At 26.9% G+C, this 18,217-nt stretch overlaps 4 protein-coding genes across 4 annotated transcripts; 1 reads left to right on the top strand and 3 right to left on the bottom strand.

The window, feature by feature from the left end:
- Positions 1-2,807: 2,807 nt before the first annotated feature.
- Positions 2,808-7,197, bottom strand: LOC128957382 (phospholipid-transporting ATPase ABCA1-like). The gene is made up of 4 exons (XM_054303127.1): positions 6,379-7,197; positions 5,964-6,305; positions 4,075-5,899; positions 2,808-4,014 (listed from the first exon to the last, which is right to left on the bottom strand). The coding sequence occupies exons 1-4, from the start codon at positions 7,153-7,155 to the stop codon at positions 2,864-2,866; spliced, it is 4,095 nt and encodes a 1,364-aa protein (XP_054159102.1). The 5' UTR covers positions 7,156-7,197; the 3' UTR covers positions 2,808-2,863.
- Positions 7,178-8,270, bottom strand: LOC128958179 (ABC transporter ced-7-like). Its single transcript, XM_054303994.1, has 2 exons — positions 7,277-8,270; positions 7,178-7,215 (listed from the first exon to the last, which is right to left on the bottom strand). The coding sequence occupies exons 1-2, from the start codon at positions 8,268-8,270 to the stop codon at positions 7,178-7,180; spliced, it is 1,032 nt and encodes a 343-aa protein (XP_054159969.1).
- Positions 8,271-11,561: 3,291 nt separating this feature from the next.
- On the top strand, positions 11,562-12,123 carry LOC128958180 (uncharacterized). The gene is made up of 2 exons (XM_054303995.1): positions 11,562-11,670; positions 11,798-12,123. Exons 1-2 carry the CDS (start codon positions 11,628-11,630, stop codon positions 12,121-12,123), a joined length of 369 nt encoding a protein of 122 aa, XP_054159970.1. The 5' UTR covers positions 11,562-11,627.
- A 2,850-nt stretch (positions 12,124-14,973) lies between these two features.
- LOC128957540 (myb-like protein M) lies at positions 14,974-17,499 on the bottom strand. The gene is made up of 4 exons (XM_054303318.1): positions 17,159-17,499; positions 16,709-17,080; positions 15,471-16,228; positions 14,974-15,400 (listed from the first exon to the last, which is right to left on the bottom strand). Exons 1-4 carry the CDS (start codon positions 17,369-17,371, stop codon positions 15,070-15,072), a joined length of 1,674 nt encoding a protein of 557 aa, XP_054159293.1. The 5' UTR covers positions 17,372-17,499; the 3' UTR covers positions 14,974-15,069.
- Positions 17,500-18,217: the final 718 nt, after the last annotated feature.

Below are 18,217 nucleotides of genomic sequence, written 5' to 3' on the forward strand. Positions count from 1 at the left end.
ATATAATAATATACATATATATATATATATATATATATCGATTGCTCAGATTGTAGACCCGTAAGTTATATATATATTTAATAACCGATGATAATATCAGATGATTATTATACCTATTTCCTTACTGCTAATTCCCTAACCATGTATGGTATGCCTGCCTGCCTGTCCATACCGATAACATCCCATCCCTCTTACTCTCTGATGATTTATGTTTATCTCTATGATGTAATAGCAGTGCTCATACTCATAGCTGCTGTATGTGCTGATTGTGAGCTGTGCTCTCATTTATGTGAATAATGTTTTTTATATTTAAGTTTAGAGAGTATAGGTAGTGTATCGCTCATGTATTTTAGGTTATTCTGTCTATAATATACTTTAATAAATTTATAATTTTGACTTTAAAACATTTAATCAAAAAAATTAAAAACCAATATATACTGGATTTGAATGTCTCTATCGCTTATCACTCCCTAAACCGATAGACTGTCCCTCTTCTCACGCCATTAATAATAATACACAAATCAGTTCAGAGTCTATAATAATAACAAAGTCTTAAATGTTTGTAAACTTTCTGTCGTATTAATAATAGTAATAATAATTATTATTATTATTAAAGTTAAGACAAAATAACATACATTGGACTTTACATTGTCATAAATCCTATAAAATACTTTATTAGAAATTAATTCACTTTTTAAAAACTATTTTCTGAAAATTGAATAGAATTTACTTAAAAATTCACAAAACCATGAATTTCATTGTCATTTAATAAATTAAAACAAAATAGTTATTTCAAGAAATAGTATAAACTTATTGTCATTTGTCTACAATAGTTAATAATAAGCCAATATTATTATATGAAAGTAAAAAATATAGTTATAAATACAGTATATAAAAGTTTATATGATAGTAATAGTGAAAAAATAACAATAGGAAATTATTATGACACTAATTAGGAAATGCTATTTTCACAATTTATAGTATTTTTATTTTTAAACGTACAGTAATTTTTGAGTAAATAATTAAATGTAATTTTCATTGAATTTCATTCATAATAGCGTTTATTATATAGGAAATGACTGAAAAACTTATATTTTTGTTGTAATTTACTATTTATTGTTATTAATGTTAGCATAATTATCGCGAAAAAAAGATTAAATATACTGTATTATTAGTAAACCAATGTTAATATTTTGTATAATAAACTATTGATATTACCATTTTAACCGTATAATTGTTTGTATTAATAAATATTATTGGATATATGGAAGTTTTTATTTACAATTAGCTTTAATATATTTTTCATGAAAATACTAAATTAATTATTTTGTAATAAATGTTAAGCCATTAGGGAAAGGGATCCATTGATAATTAATATTAAAAAGTGATTTTGAAGGTTTTTTTCTAATTATTTACTATTGATATAAGTTTTAAACATTGAAACTATTAAAAAAATAATAATATAATAAAATATTATTTATTATAATAAATTATAATTAATGATTAAAAAAAAATTTAACAATTTTTATATTACTTCTTTATAGTTAAAATTTGATATAATTTTGTCTCCAAATAATAATATTTGTCTGAAATACAGTTTTTTCTCAATAAATGTCTAATTTATTTGTCAAAGTCAAGGGTTTATAGATTTAAATTATAAAAAATACCTGTCTTTTGTCTGTACTATAGTGGTATATCCTAACATTATAGTAATTATTACTGTATTTATTAATTTATAATATATTAAATATACATTTTAAAGATTTTATCCTTATTATACTTTAATTTAATGTTGAATTATAGGGAAAATAAAAAAATAATTATACAGCTATTTTTGTTATAAATGTTATAAAATATTTTATTAAATAATTATTAAATAAAAAATACTTAATACTTATTATTATTATTATTATTTGTCTAATTAGCAAAAATAAAAATGTATAATATTTTGTGCATTTAATCATTTTTGTTCATCAATCAGACCAAATGAAAATCATGTGTTCAATGATTTATATAAATGATATTTGATATTAAATTATTGAGTAATTAAATAATCGTTTGACAATAATTGTATCAATTTGTGAGTAGATATGTTTAAAATATTAAATCATCTCATATATAATATTACATAATATTAATACAGTATAAATTATTATTATATTATTATAAATTATAGAAAGCTTTGAAAATTTAAAATATAGTATACTTTGTGAAAAATTCAATAAAAAATAACAATTTTGATGAAATATATATTTTATATAAAAATTACAGTTCTTTAGATAATTTAATAATACTTATAATAAACTTTCATGAATTTGATAAATTAGTTTCAATTTTAATTGATTTCTAAATACGTTTTAACTTTTAATATTTATATTGTATTAATGTATAAATAAATACATAAATAAAAGTATTTACGAGTCGTACGACAAGCACTGGTGATAAGTTTAGGATTAATTTTCATTATTATTATAAATATATTATCATTATAATAAATTAAACCATTGTTGTACTGTATTAATAATTTTAAATATATCTATTTATGTTTGCAGTTTTTATTTTATTTTGATTGAGATAAGATTACAAAAATATCCTTTTTTATATACTTTTTAAAAAATATTATAATTTAAAAACGCAATATACTGTATAATTCATTCAGTATATATTTAAATCATTGCATATAAAATATATTAAATGACTATTATTTAAATTAAAGCATTTCATTTAAAAATTATATATTTATCACATTAAATAACTTAATAATTTATATAACAAAATAACATTAATTAAAAAATAAATAAATATGTTTTACATATTATATTACAGATAATATAAAAATAAATATTTAGTGAGAAAGTGTTGTTTAGGTTTGTTGTTGTTGTTGTTGTGTTTTAGCGAATGCCAAAAATATTTGCTCTAATGTCGTGTCAGACACGAGATAGTCTTCAAGTTTGAGATTTTGTTTGGTCTCTTCCATGACTGAGAAGAGATGCGACCATTGGACGGATGTGTCGGGAATATGATAATGCAAAAGACATTGATGACTATCCTTTAGGACGGCTGAAGGAAAGGCATTTTTGATGTGTTGTTGAACACTGGCTACATATTTAGGATTATCATTGAGTTCACGGATCAATTTGATAATAATGGTAAATCCTTGTCCAAACTTTTTGCGTAAATGTTGAACGGGACCCAAACATTTGAACTGTCCGTTAACCATAATTGCTATTCGAGCACACAATGCCTCGCATTCCTCCATGGAATGTGAGGTCAATACTATTGCTGACTGAAACTTCTCTTGAATGTAGACCAGTGTTGACCAGATCTTGCGTCGAGCGGTTGGATCCACACCAGCTGTTGGTTCATCAAGAAATATGACGGGAGGATTGCCGACAATGGCAATCGCCAGGGATAGCTTACGGCGATTGCCGCCGCTATATGTTTCAGTACGACGTTTAGCGTGATTTTGGAGATCAACCATTTTTATTAGATTCTCCACTTCGGTTTGGATGGCGTTTTGAGGAACTCCTCGAAGTCGAGCAAATAGATACAACATTTCACAACCGGTCAGTTTATCGAGCAGTGCGTCAAACTGAGGGCAGTAACCAATGTTTTGTTGAAAACTCTTGATATTGTTTCTGAGTGACAGATTGTCAAGAAAGGCATTGCCAGTGGTGACCATCAAATCTCCCGTAAGCATCGAGAATGTTGTCGTTTTTCCGGCGCCATTGACTCCCAATAACCCGAAACACTCTTCTTTATGTACACCAAAGGTTAATCCATTGACCGCTCGAAACGAACCAAACGATTTGCTTAAATTCATGACCGCCAAGGCTTCAGTGGATAACTTTCGTTGATCATTGAGTCCCTCAATACGATACTTCTCGGCCACAACATCCGAATCTTCATTAGCCGATTGGCGGCCATTTGCCGAAACTACAGTCCCATTGCCAGATGAACGAAATGATTGCAATCGATCAAACAACATGTATAATAATTTTCGTATAAAATCAGCTAAAAAATAAAACAAAAAATTTGAATACAAAATATATAATTAAAAAAATTGAATAATACCTTCAAATATGAAAAGTAAAGCCATAAAGAGGATACCGGTGGCTATCAGAAAAACAAACTCATGTCCGACTCCCTGATTAGTAAACGATAGGGGATTGTTGTTATAATAGCACTCATTGGTTGCTTGACATAAGTTAGGACAACAGCCTTTCAAAAGAGTTGTATTAGTCATAACCATACAGATTGACGATAAATTCATTTTAGAAACTTTCTCTAAATCTTGACATACAATAAACAATGATCCGACTCTATAGAGCTTCTGTATGCCGAAACTCATGGAAAATACTGGAACTAATCGCAAGAAAAACAATATAAAGTTAAACCAGAAGTCGGACATAATATCCAAATTCATTAAATGCATTAGAAAATCAATAACACTGAGGATTAAAGTTGAGATTATTCCGAATATCAGATAAAGTATGACCAAAATGGCAAAACCAGTCGATGCTTTGCTCATTATTAGTGAGAAACAGTAGGCTAATGGTATGGATGCCACACCAAACAAGAATAGCATCAGAAACAGACCGATGGCTGTCGAAGATTGACCGAAGAATATTAAGTTAAAATCAAACATTCCGAACACAAAGTAGATAATAATGACGACCGCCGTATGCATTAGCAGATCAAAGATAAAATTGGAGAACCAGTATAGCAGTGGTGACAGACCGGTCATCAATTGTAATAATTTTGCTTTGGATATACGTTCATTGATCGGGAACAGTACGTACGATGCCGCCAAAAATGGTACGGTTATGGGTGTTAGTAACAGTGCGGTAACAACCCAACCAAATATGAAACTCATTAAATTAAAAGTGGCCTCATTTCCCACAACCGGATAGTTATGCAAACTGATGGACATACTGTCACTTTTGTCGGGAAACAAATACTTGATTAGCGCTTCGTAGTACAGATTGATTGCCAATGGAAGCGAATGAGTGGCTTCTTTGTTGTACCATATGTTGGCTTTGTCTTTGGAAATACTCAGACCAGTTAGATAGCGGTGAGTATATTCTTCTAAGTCTGAGGAATGGTCTAAAGCCCACATATTTATGTCTTCTTTTTGTAGCTCATCTATGTCCACATCGTACTTATGGGCATTGTTTCGATAGATTTCACCAAAATGTTTGTCAACATTATCTTGATTTTTATAGAAACCTTTAGTTGATCCGTACATATCGTTAATTTTGAGCTCTAAATTCTTGGATTCGGCTTTAATTGAGTTTCTAATGGCGTAATCGATACCGAGTGCTATCATAAATAGTATGGCCGGCAATACCAGTTGAAAGAATATCATCGGAAGATATCTTCTGGCGTAATGAAATCGTTTGACTAGAAGACCAACAAAACTACTTGAAAATAGTTGAAAACCAGTCAAGTGTTCATTTTTTTCTCTCTTAGCCAATAATTTGTCGCTCTCTTTGTGTCCATTTTTGATAGTACTGTCGATATTATCGTCAAACTCGTTACCGACTCGAATAAACACGTCCTCCATTGTGGTGATTGTCAGTCCGAAAGAAGYAATAGCCAGTCGTTCCTTGTTTTGCTCGATATCATTAAACAATTGCGGAAACACTTGTTGTTTAGATTGTTTAGACCTTTCATTGTTGGACTCTAATGAGTAGACAATTTCTGACTGAATGTCGCTATGAATTTCACAGTTAGGCATATATTTTTGAATTAATTGTGTGGTTTGGGATTCATTAAAGCCGTTGCTTTTGCAAACTCGCAAATGATATCCAGCACCGAATCGTTTCTTAAGAAACATTGGCGAACCGCAACATTTGATCCGTCCTTCACACACAATGGCAATCCTATCACCCAAAACCTGTTATTAATAAATACAATAAAAGTTGGTTCAAATGATTTCATTAAAAACAGGTGTAACTTACATCCGCTTCTTCCATGTAATGTGTGGTCAATAAAATTGTTCGGTCTTTTCTCAATTGCTGTAACAGATCCCAAATGACTCGTCTGGCTTCGGGATCCATACCAGAGGTGGGCTCATCAAGAATTAGTGTTTGTGTGCCACCAATAACAGCAATACCGAGCATTAACTTACGTTTCATACCGCCGGACAAATTTTCGGCCATTATATGCATTTTATCCATTAATTTCAACATTTCTAATGTATGTTTAACTTCGGCGTTCACTGCACTCCATGAGAAACCCTTGAGTATAGCATATAGTTTGAGATGTTGGTATACAGTCAACTCACTAAAAATAATATTTTCCTAATAAAAATTCAATATATAATTTTAAAAATCATAAAAATAAATATTTTAATCATTTAATAATATAACAAACCTGTGGACACAAACCAATACTACGTCTGGCATTCGAAGTCTCTGAGACAACATCATAGCCACTAACACTAACTGATCCACTTGTAGGCGGAAATATGCCGGTAATCATATTCATTGTGGTAGACTTGCCGGCACCGTTGTGTCCCAACAGAGCAGTTATCTGTTTATCGTAGATATTAAGAGTGACGTCATCGACGGCCACTTTTCGACCGACTCCACCAAAACTGCTAAAAACTTTGCATAAATTCTTGATAGCAATGGTAACCTTTGTGTCGGGTTCTCTCTCAAAATTTCTCGTATCGATCACTAAATCAGATTTGCTGTCTTTATTATTGTTATCATTACGTTTGTACCGACCCGGACACCAATAAGATGGAAGAAATGGAAAATATACCGGTTTCGGTACTCCAAACTGAAATGGCCACACACTGTCTATATACCAGATTAATAGGATATATAGGAAACACGAGGCAACCATTACAAGCATAATCAGTCCCAATGTTAGCCAACCATAGAGTGCAGTCCCGTGATATATAGACGACATTTTGGCACCGGTACCCATAACTTCGTACTGACCGACCACAGCCATACACCAGGCCAGTCCCATATTAGGCAATATCGATGTAAACAGTCGAGCCTTATTCGTGCCAATTATATTCATGTTTCGGTGAAACTGTGGATTCCAAATACCAAGTGGTACGGCATATGTAAGCATCCATAGAATGACTGTCACAATCACAGCAATCACTGGCTGATTGAATACTGTTGTGATAGTCATACAAAACAGTATAGTTTGTATACTATAAATGATAAGTATAAGAAAAAAAGTAATGAATTGCTATATTCAATGATGGGATATCCACCGAAACCGATACAATAAATCAGCACAAATACGATGCAGTGAAACACCATTACGATAAAGAATGAGACAAAATGTGAGCTCCAGAAGACCCAATCAGACATTCCAATCATACGAAGCATCTCTTTGGCTTTGGCAGCCTTCTCATCGGTAATACGTTTAACAATCAATGGACATAACACAACATAGCCGATGACAATGATGCCGGCAACCACTTCTTGCATCGAAAATTTAATATCTTCGTTGGTCGAGATTTTCTTGTACTTAGGATATGGATATAAATATGTTTCGACTTCTTTGATATTCAATATTGAGGTCGTGTTATCCGCTGTGCCATTACTAGTGTTGTTAAGCTTTAGGTTAACAAATGCCTGATTGACTAATATCTGTAATTCACCAAAATATGTGTAAATTTGAATCTCTTTCATCTCAATCGGACCCGGTTTGTACTTTTCGGGAAACAATCGATGCACATCTTCAGCCATTCTGCCGAACTGTCGGATCGTATAATTGAGACGACCTTTGCTTATACCGTCGGTGTCTAAGATGAGTCCAAAATTCCATCGGAAACCATCCTTTTCTTTGTCATCCGTGAGCATTGCTTCCAATTTGTTTTTCAGTTCCGTTTCGCTTTCAAAACCTTTGACTTTCAATCCAAATGCACTCAATTGACCGGTAAGTGCTTTGGCCACATCATTGTCCGGACAATAAAAGATTTTAAGGTATGCCGTATACGAATCAAACTTTTCCTTAATGGTTGGCTTATCATAATATGTTGGATCAACCCATCGATTCTCAGCTGAATGACTCGCTTCCACATCCTGTTCGGTCGGCTTCAACGTTGTCTTATCATTTGCAATGGGTTTTGAATTCTCTTGTGCTAATGTCTGTCCCTTATAGTACAGATATGCGATGGCCAGAGACAGGGCTATGGGTGTCAACAACTCAAATATAGCTGACAACCAATGCCGACGGCGAATGATACACGACTTCCATATCAATATAACAAACTGTTTCCACAACAGTGCAGACATTCCTCTTCTTGTAGTTGCAGCCGATGCCCGATCACTACTACCGGTGACCACTAATCGGCTGTCTTAATGTTGGATCAAATTAACAGGTCTTATAGTTTCATCTATCAGTTCGTAACTTACATTTAATGTGAGACTTAATGATAGTCTACTACTTCTTCTTCTTCGTTGTTGTTGTTGTTTATGAGTCGTAAGAATAGATCAGATGTGATGTCAGTAATCGGTGTTACAGTTAGTGGTCAACAATCTATCAATTGGTGACACAAATCATAGATGTTTTGCAAATTGTAATTAAATTGATTTGATTTTAACAGTCAATGAATACAATACTATATTAACGGTTCACWGATTTCAACAGACAGTCAATCAATCATTCTATCGAATCAATCGAATAACTAATTAGAGATCGAATAGTCAATCAATAAACACATAGTAGTAGTCATCCAATGACACAACAATAACAACATTTAGACATTCGATAATTGTATCACAATTTATAATCGAATGCCAAACAATTACATGTATTAACAATCAATGGAACAATTGATTCAGTTATTGTTATTACTGTAATATTACAGAACATAATAATAATAAAAATAATAATAGAATAGTATTTAGTATATGATATGTTAGTATTGTATTAGTGTTGACTTGTTTTACATTTATAATCATATAATAGTATTTAATGTTTTGATTATATAATTCAACTAAACTAATAGTAAATTTCTAATACACTGAATAAAACTGTCAAAACTTATGAACACATTTTCACATTATTTTGATGTCTATCTCTGTTTATGTGTGAATATTGTTTACTTTCACATATGTTGTACTATTGCAGCATATAATGCATATTAAGCTTATATTGATATTTATTGCACATAGAGTTAGCAATACTAATACATTATTACTGTAACACTAACTTATTCTACACTAAACTTATACCTGTAATACAATAAATAAACATTAAATGTATTAGAGTTTAAAATTAGTTAGATTTGTTTTGATCATATATGACCATGTACAATTTACAATATATTGATTAAAATTTAAATGTTATGTTATATACATTACTGTAATCAATAAAATTAATATATAAACTAAATAACACTTACCAATAACACAGTCTATTTAATTAAAATGCTAATAATATAATAATAAATATATATCACTTCATAATTAAATAAATAAATAAAAATTATAAATAAATAAATTAGTTGAGATATATTTTGTTGGATGATTTAATTTTATAAATTGATTATTTTATTAATTATGTTTAAAGTAACTTATTTTAATTAATTAATTTTTTTACTGAAACTCATTTATCCATTTTTAATTAATGGATGAATCATTGTTTAACTTTTAAAACTTAAATTACATTTCAGTACAATTGTATTGATTGTTCATTGCATGCAATTGACTAAAAAAATTTCTCAAATGACAAATTATCATTGAATAGACAAATTAATTTGAAAATAATTATGATTATACTGTTTTGATGATGTTTTCAACAACAAAAATAAGTATCTATTCATTAATTTTGAAATTCAAATATTTAAATGATTAATTTRTARTTAATGAAATYAAATTACATTGATTATAATACTTTTAAGTTAAATATAAGTAACATTTTAAAATATAAGTACAGGTATATTATTTTTATTAATATTTTGTTATAGTTTAATAATAAAGAATTTTTATGAATATTAATGCAATTTTATCTATTTTAATAATAATAACTTTATTGACCCATTTTTTAAACATAATATTGTGTTTTATAGTCAAATGRATATTACAATAAATTATTAATAAACAATAAAATGAATGAAAACACGCAACAAATTTCTAAAAAATTGATAAAACATTTTTTAAAAAGCATTTAATTTCATTGCCAAAGCAATAACAATATTTTACATAAGCTATAAATAATTATTACTATATATGGATAAATAAATATGTTTTTGTTTTTATAATTTACCATACAATACCAAAGTAGATATTTCATTTTAAATTATTATACAAATAAATATATACTATATATACTACTGTATTAATATTCTTTAATGAAATATAATACTGTTTTAAATACAACATTATAATTAATATATAATTCTTTTTATTAATAATAATATACAGTACATGTATAATATATTATATTATGTAAACATATTTTATATTATTATATTGTAATAATATAATAATTGTATTTTTTTAATGTGCTTTGTTAATAGATTTGATATAAATATGTTACTAAATACTGTACATTAATGTACTGTACAGGTATATTTAATTTTTTATATTGATAATTTTAGTAATATAAAATATTTTGGATATTTATTAATTAGATATAAATCATATATATATATATATATATATATAAGTATTTTATTATATAGAATATCCAAGAAACTWYAATTAAAAATGTTATAACTAAAATTATGTTAAAGCATCGTATTTTATTTAYAAATATAAGTTTATTATAAAATATTTATACTTATAAATTATAATTTATTGTACTGCATATTACAATGTATACCRTTTGAATGTTATAAATTATGATAATTTAAATTTAGTACTATTTAATAAATATTAAAATCTTTTTTTGCAAGACATTTATCAATGAAAATAATTACTAAAGTGTTTGTAAAATTATTTATAATTTAATAGTTAATATTTTACAAAAATTTATACTTTGTTTGGTTTAAGTATTATAAATTTACATTATAATTAAATAGATATATTGTATAATATACTATAATTATTATTATCAATAAAATAAGTTTCATTATGAAAAACGTCATAAGATTGATTTGTTAACAGATTTTATAGAAAAATTACATTATATACTATAATACATACAATAGTACATTGATTTCATTAATTATAATATTTTAAAGCATTTAATTAATGAAAAACTTAAACTTAAAAACAATAGCCTAATTGAAAACTAATAAAACTTGATATATTTTTTAAATAAATTTATTTTTAATATTAATATATTTTATAGTATATTATTTAAATTTTAAAATCTGAATGTCTTATACGAACATTTTTTTTAAAAACTTTATCTTATAATTATAACTTATAAGTTACCAATATATTAATTGTCAATTGTTAATGTGTAAATAAATAAAATAATTTAATATTTTAGTCACTATAGTTATCAAACAGATTTTAATTTTAACAAGATAAATTGATTTGATAGACAATCAAAATATTTTTCCAATATCTGTCAATATTTATTACATAATTTTAAAGTATAAAAGGTAATCAAAATTTTATTGTTTTATGTTTAAAAATTTATCGGCTAATTGAAATATTTTTTGTGCTATATTTTAATCAACCAACAATATCTGCATTATGTCATTATTGGCTATAACATTGGCATTATTATTGTTTACCGGTTAGTATTGATAGAAAAATTATAATTTTCTACTTATTTTGTTTATTATAATTCATAAAACTTACATTTTTAATAAAAATAAATTTAAAAATTTTATATCTGTTATCTAAATAAAAACAATAAAAAGTTTCGGCATTAGAAGTTAAAGATGAAACAACTGTTCCCGAAGTGTCCAAATCCGCAATCACTGCCGAAAATCCTGCATTCAATGGCCACCGATTTACTTTAAATGCTAATACTAACAGCAGAATAGCTGGCCTTAAGAAACTTCAAGAGTTAATGCGGAAAAATTTAAGTCTTAAAAGAGTTGATAACATTAAACCTAAAGATTTAGTTAACGKTTCGAATACTAAGGAAGAGATAGTTCCACAAAAGAGAACATTTGGTGGACAGGGATGTGACTATGGATATGATGTCGCTTATGTTGATTATAGTTATGATCCATGCTATTGATAGTTAAATCATTGTTAGTAAAAATGATATTCAAAATTATCAATTGTTTTATTATATTTTTATCGTATTAAATAATTAACATTTTACATGTTATGATAGTTAAAATATTATAATAATTGCATTTAAAAATAAATAAAAAAGTATTTTTTAAAGTATAACTTTTTACTGTCTATTGTTTTATTGTAATTTATTTAATGAATAAAGTATGTATCAGTGTATTTCAATATTAAATTATTTATCAATTAATAATATGACACAAACAGTTATTATAAATTGGATTTATTTTTTTCAAATTAAAAACAAGTGTTTGTAAAATAATAATAAATTCAAAATAAAATGTGACAAATAATGTATAAGAATTATATTATGTTACAAATTCAAGGTATAAAAGGAGATAACTTTATAACTTTATAAATAAAATTAATAATATTATTTATTATTTAAAAATATCCAGATTATTAACCATCTAATAATAACATGATGTCTAAATCATTGTGGAGTTTATTACTATTAATACAACTTATTGTTACTTTATGTTTGTATAAATATCTAAATTAACATTAATATTTAGCAAAATTTATTTTTTTTAAAGCTATTTATTTAAGTTTTTGAATACATTATTAATTTATTTTATAGATAATTGTCAATGTTTAATTATAAAGTATGATCAAAATGACAGGGATATCAGTGCCAATAATATGGATAATTTGAAACAAACTAACATTATTGGCAAAGATAAGCAATCGATACAATTTACTGATCAATTGAAATCCTTATCAAACAGAAACAAACGTTTTTTATTTGGACCGCTATTTAGTCCACCTGTTTATTATCCAATGTCACCAATTTATGGTTCGCCCGACTATATTGTCGAGGAAGTGGAGTATTACTACAGATAATGAAAATATTTTTGTTTCAGCCATTTATGAATATTGTATATTTGAAATTTATAAACTGTATAATTAAATATATTGAATGTAATTTAAATAAAATTAAAATTAAGTAGTTTTGTGTACAAAATAAATTGAGTAATAAAGTGAAAACATTAGTTTAAATAAAATTTTATCTAATGTTTTATAAGTTACTATGTTTTTTATATATAGATAAAAGATGCAATATTAATGTCAAGGATAATTTTATCGACAAATTTATGTCAATCCATGTCCAATATAATGACAAAACCTTTTTGTTGTACAATATTATATTGTATGAAATAATTTTGTATTACAATTGCAATTTTTCAATAAAATATTGGTATTTGTTTTTGTTTTGTGTATTAAAATAATGTAAAAATTCTTGTCTCAAAACATACAACTTTGAAATTATTCCGTAAAATGCAAAATAATATAAACAAAACTTTTAGACCATCATTTATAAGTCATATATAAATATAACTTTTTTGTTAAAACAAATTTCAATTTTTGTCAAATATAACATTCTAGACTAAATGTTTATTTTTGTGAAAATAAATAAATTTTATACACAATATAATAAAGTACTAATAAATTATTAATCAAAACATTATTAGCGTCTAAAATAAATATCTAAATTGTTTTTTAAGTACTTATAAAAGAAATTATCTTTAATTCTAAGTGAAAAAACAATGTTTTTCATTAAACTTACTTTGTTTACAATATTAATGTTATTAATTAGTTAGTATAATCTAAACTTATAATTGAAATTTTATGTAATTATTTATATTAATATAATAAATAGAAAAAGGATTTTCAAAAACACTTGATTTGTCGACTACTGGGGTCACCACAACAACTGCGAAAACCATCGGAAATATAGGTCAGTTGAGTGCACTTCTGAATCCATCATTTAAGACATCTATAGTGGATATGGAGAGAGTGGTGCCCATTGCTCAGTATCTAACACTTCCAGTCATAACCAATGATCAAAGAGATTCACTTAGAGATAAGAGATCGCTTAACTTGAGAACTGGTGGTCCACTCAGTCGGCGCTTATGGGGTGGATATGGAAGCTATGGATATGGAGGACAGGGTTATGGCTATGGACAGTATAGCCCTTATATGAATGGATATGGGTATGGCAATTATGGTTACGGTTATGATCCATATTGCAATTATTATTACTAACATGATAACATTTACAGCTATTGTAAATATATAAAATAATAATTATTATAATATACAGTATTTAGTAATCAATTCAAAATTTATTTTATTTACATTTTATTGATTATGTTATATTATATTATAGAATATTTTAAATGTATAACATTACTATTATAAAATCTTAAATTATAATAAAAATAATTACCGTAATGTCATTATAAAATAAGGTTAATCATCATAATTATTTATATGACTTTAATATAATTTTACTATAAAACAATTTGCTTGTGTTTGCAGATTTATAGAGTATATGTTTTATTAAACAATATTTATACAAATATATCAAAAATCAATTTAGTATATAATAATGAGTATGTAAAATGTCAATAAACGATTAAAAAATTACTTTAATAGTATTAATCACCAGAATTTGCAATTTTATGAAAATATTTAATGAAAATAATATTATGATAATTAAGTCAAACAACAACAAACAGAAAACTAAATAATATTCAATTTTTTGAAATAAAAAATATTCACTAAATTAAATTTATTTAGCAAAATTAGTTTAGAATAAAGCAAATTGACTACACCTTGAAACATTATATTTTTTCATCTTTTAAATTTACATTTAAAAAATACTTCTAATTAGCAAAATTGTAAACAAATAACTTGTATCAAATAAAATAAAATAATTGAAAATAATTATCGATAAGTACGAAAAAAATGAACAAAATATCAGAAATACAAAAACAATTTCAAGTTACCGGTAAGTTATAATATATCGTAAATTATACTATAATAGTCAAAAAATACTGTACAAAAAATGTATAAAAACAATTGAGATTAAGTTTTATGAGATAATCTATGGCTTAGCACAAGTACCAGATTTTCGTTTTATCTTCATTGGTCTCCATTTAATGTGCTTCTGGTAATCAACAATACTATGCTCATTGATTAGATGATCTTTAATTGCTTGTAATGGTTGCAGATCAAGTGGCATAAATGAACAAATGGTACATTGGGCACACATTTGAAACTTATTTAACCCACTAGTATTTTGCACCGATGTTGATGATGATGACTGGCAATTAGTGGGCGTGGATTTAAGTCTCTGGGGAACAGTAATACTTTTCTTTGCATAATTTCGTTCGGTTTTAACTACAGATTTTGAGCTCATGGATCTAATTTGCGACCTTCAAATTCAAACAATTATACAGTAATTATAATTTTAGTTATTACCGGTAAAGTAAAATTAATACATACTCTGTATTGACTACAATATTTGTGTCAGTTGTTATCTGATCATTAGGACTAGGATTGACAGTTGGTATGGCCTCTAAAGTCTTGTATTTGAGACAAACATTCGGCAATTTAGTGTTTTCGTGTCGACTCTTATAATGAAACAAAAATTCACTTCTTGTGTTAAACCGTTTTTCGCAGTGATAACACATGACTATTATGTGTTCAATCACTTCATCGACAGGTTTTTTGTTTAGTTCAAGTGAATCGGTGTCCTCTTTACGTAATCCTGTTTTCTTATCAATCGATGTATAGCCAAATGCACGGACACGAAATCGCGAATCGGTGGCCACATCGTGTTTGGTCATAAACTTAGGCTCAAAATCAAACAGTTTGTTGTCGGTCTTCATACACAAGAGGTGATTACTATTATTATCAGTCATCTGTTTATCCACCACTGGTTTATCTTCATTTTTGACAGAATGATCGACAACAGTGGCGATGTCATTGTCCATGAGTTCGCTGTAAACTTCTTCACTATTGTCTCCAACAATATCATCCGTTAATTTATCGCCACAATCATTATCTTTGTGGTTGTCGTCATCACCAACAAACTGGTCATCGATCTCCGTATCGGCACAACTAAGATATTGGTCATCGCATTCGGTAGCACTGTTCGTCAGTATTTGGCTATCGTTGTCGTCCTCATTGCTTGTCGACCATTCGTCACAAGTATTGTCGTCCAAATTGATTAATAATTTACGATTAGATATGGTTTGGGTCTAAAGTAATCACAAGACAGATGAATCAATTAGTGATAAGTTATAAAAAATTATATAAAACCGTAAATACATTACTTTTACGTCAAATTTGTGACAAAATTAATGTTTTTTTCAGTAATTGATTTTAAAATGTCATCAAATTAATTGTGATTTTATTTTAAATCAAAACTTATGATAAAACTTATTAAGTTTTTTACTTTCAATTTTTGTTTCTATGAGTGAAATCAATTGATATTTATTTTTTAAAAAATATTTGATATAAAACACTAAACAACTAATGCATGATATCATGTATTTTAATATTTGAAAATAAACAATCAGACAAATGTTGTACTATTTTCATACAATAAGTATGCATTTGAATAACATATGAAATGAATAGATATAAAAAGTACTGAAATATTTAAACCTCATGCAATACAGGCACACAATAATTGACGTTTGAATGAAATTTGTTAAAAAAAAACTGTAAAACAATACCCGTTTTGAATGTTTGCTGACTTTCGGCAACTTTCTAGTAGTGGCCGTTGTTTTGGTTGTAATATCATTAAAGTTGTTTTCAGTCAAATGATTTGCAGAGTTAGTATCACTAGTATTGGTTATTTCCATCGACAGTATGACATTACTATCATCGCTGTCCAGACGTGTGACCCGATGTTTGCCAATCTTTGCTCTTTTCGATGTCTTTGTCTTCACCAACTTTGTGGTGTGATTTTCCCACTCATTGCAGATTCGTTTACCATCTTCTGAGTCCTTTCTATCCCTATCTTTTGACTTTCTTTTCTTTGATTTCTTTTCCTTCTTATTCTTCTTAGATTTGTTGTGCGATATATTCGCGTCTTTGTTAACAAACTATTAAAACATTTAATAATATAGTAATTATAATATAAGATCACAATTAAGATAATTTGATAATTACTGATAACAGACCTGAGTATTGTTTTTACGGTTCTTAATGTCTAACCATCGCTGTTGACATTGACTTCCAGTCTTTCCACTCATGAGTTTATTGGACACTTTAAGCCAGTTATTTGATCCATATTTTTGTACTCTTTTCAACAAAAGCGAATCCTCTGCATTCGTCCATTTATTACCACAATCGGTGACATTGTTGTTGTTGACCGCCGATGATGTCGATGCCATCGAAACTTATAGTATGACCAGAGCTAGCATTTTCTGTTTAGAAATCGATAGTTGGCTTCACATTCAAAACTTTTCAAATCAATCGGTGTTTAAAACTACAACTTTTTTAAGACACTGTAAGACACATAGATATGATATATGATATCAGATATAACTTATTATCAATTTATTATTAATTGAAACACTAAAAAAATTAATGATGTGTTTTATAAGTCAATTGATATCTTCTTTGATACTATCAGTAAATAACTATCGTTTAAAAGCATAAAATAAAATAATTAATATCTATTTACACAAAAGTTTTAAAAAATTACATATAACTTAAAACTAGTGTTTATATTATAATATTGTTATTAATATTTAATTATATATATGAAAGTCAATGCTTTTAAGGAATTATGTTAATAAGGAATGGATTTATAAAACAATTAATTATTTGTTAATTTGATAATCAATTTTTGTGATTAATATGTCATTAGAGAGCTATTTATATGGTCTCTCAAATGTAATCATCAATTTAATGCCAATTATTATCACAATAACACAATTGTGTCACAATTAAGACTACCTCTGGTTAACAATATTAAGAACGTAAACAATAGTAATTTTAAAAAATAATTACAATTAAATTAACAAATAATTAATTAATTTTTAATTTTTTTAATATATAGTATATATCAATAAATAGATTAATTGAAAAAACAATGACTATTATTATGGTTTTGATTTACTTTTTAATTATTTAGTCATTTGATTACTAAAATTTAATTAAGGAATGGATAACAAAACGATTGAATGACAAGTTATTAGCCATAAATTATGACAAAAAATAATAAATTATTTTCA

The sequence above is a fragment of the Oppia nitens genome, unplaced genomic scaffold, assembly GCF_028296485.1.
Source record: "Oppia nitens isolate AA-2021 unplaced genomic scaffold, nextdenovo-longstitch-racon4-pilon3 scaffold3_pilon_pilon_pilon, whole genome shotgun sequence".
In the NCBI taxonomy this organism is placed as follows: Eukaryota; Metazoa; Arthropoda; class Arachnida; order Sarcoptiformes; family Oppiidae; genus Oppia; species Oppia nitens.

Bases quoted from the DNA above. Each gene is read 5' to 3' on its own strand.
- LOC128957540 (XM_054303318.1), bottom strand. From the start codon at position 17,371: ATGGCATCGACATCATCGGCGGTCAACAACAACAATGTCACCGATTGT. The intron at 17,081-17,158 runs GTCTGTTATCAG...ATGTTTTAATAG, and splicing joins ACCGTAAAAACAATACTCAG to TTTGTTAACAAAGACGCGAA. The intron at 15,401-15,470 runs GTATGTATTAAT...TTGAATTTGAAG, and splicing joins AATATTGTAGTCAATACAGA to GTCGCAAATTAGATCCATGA.
- LOC128958179 (XM_054303994.1), bottom strand. From the start codon at position 8,270: ATGTCTGCACTGTTGTGGAAACAGTTTGTTATATTGATATGGAAGTCG. The intron at 7,216-7,276 runs GCATCGTATTTG...CATTGAATATAG, and splicing joins TATCGTAATGGTGTTTCACT to CAATTCATTACTTTTTTTCT.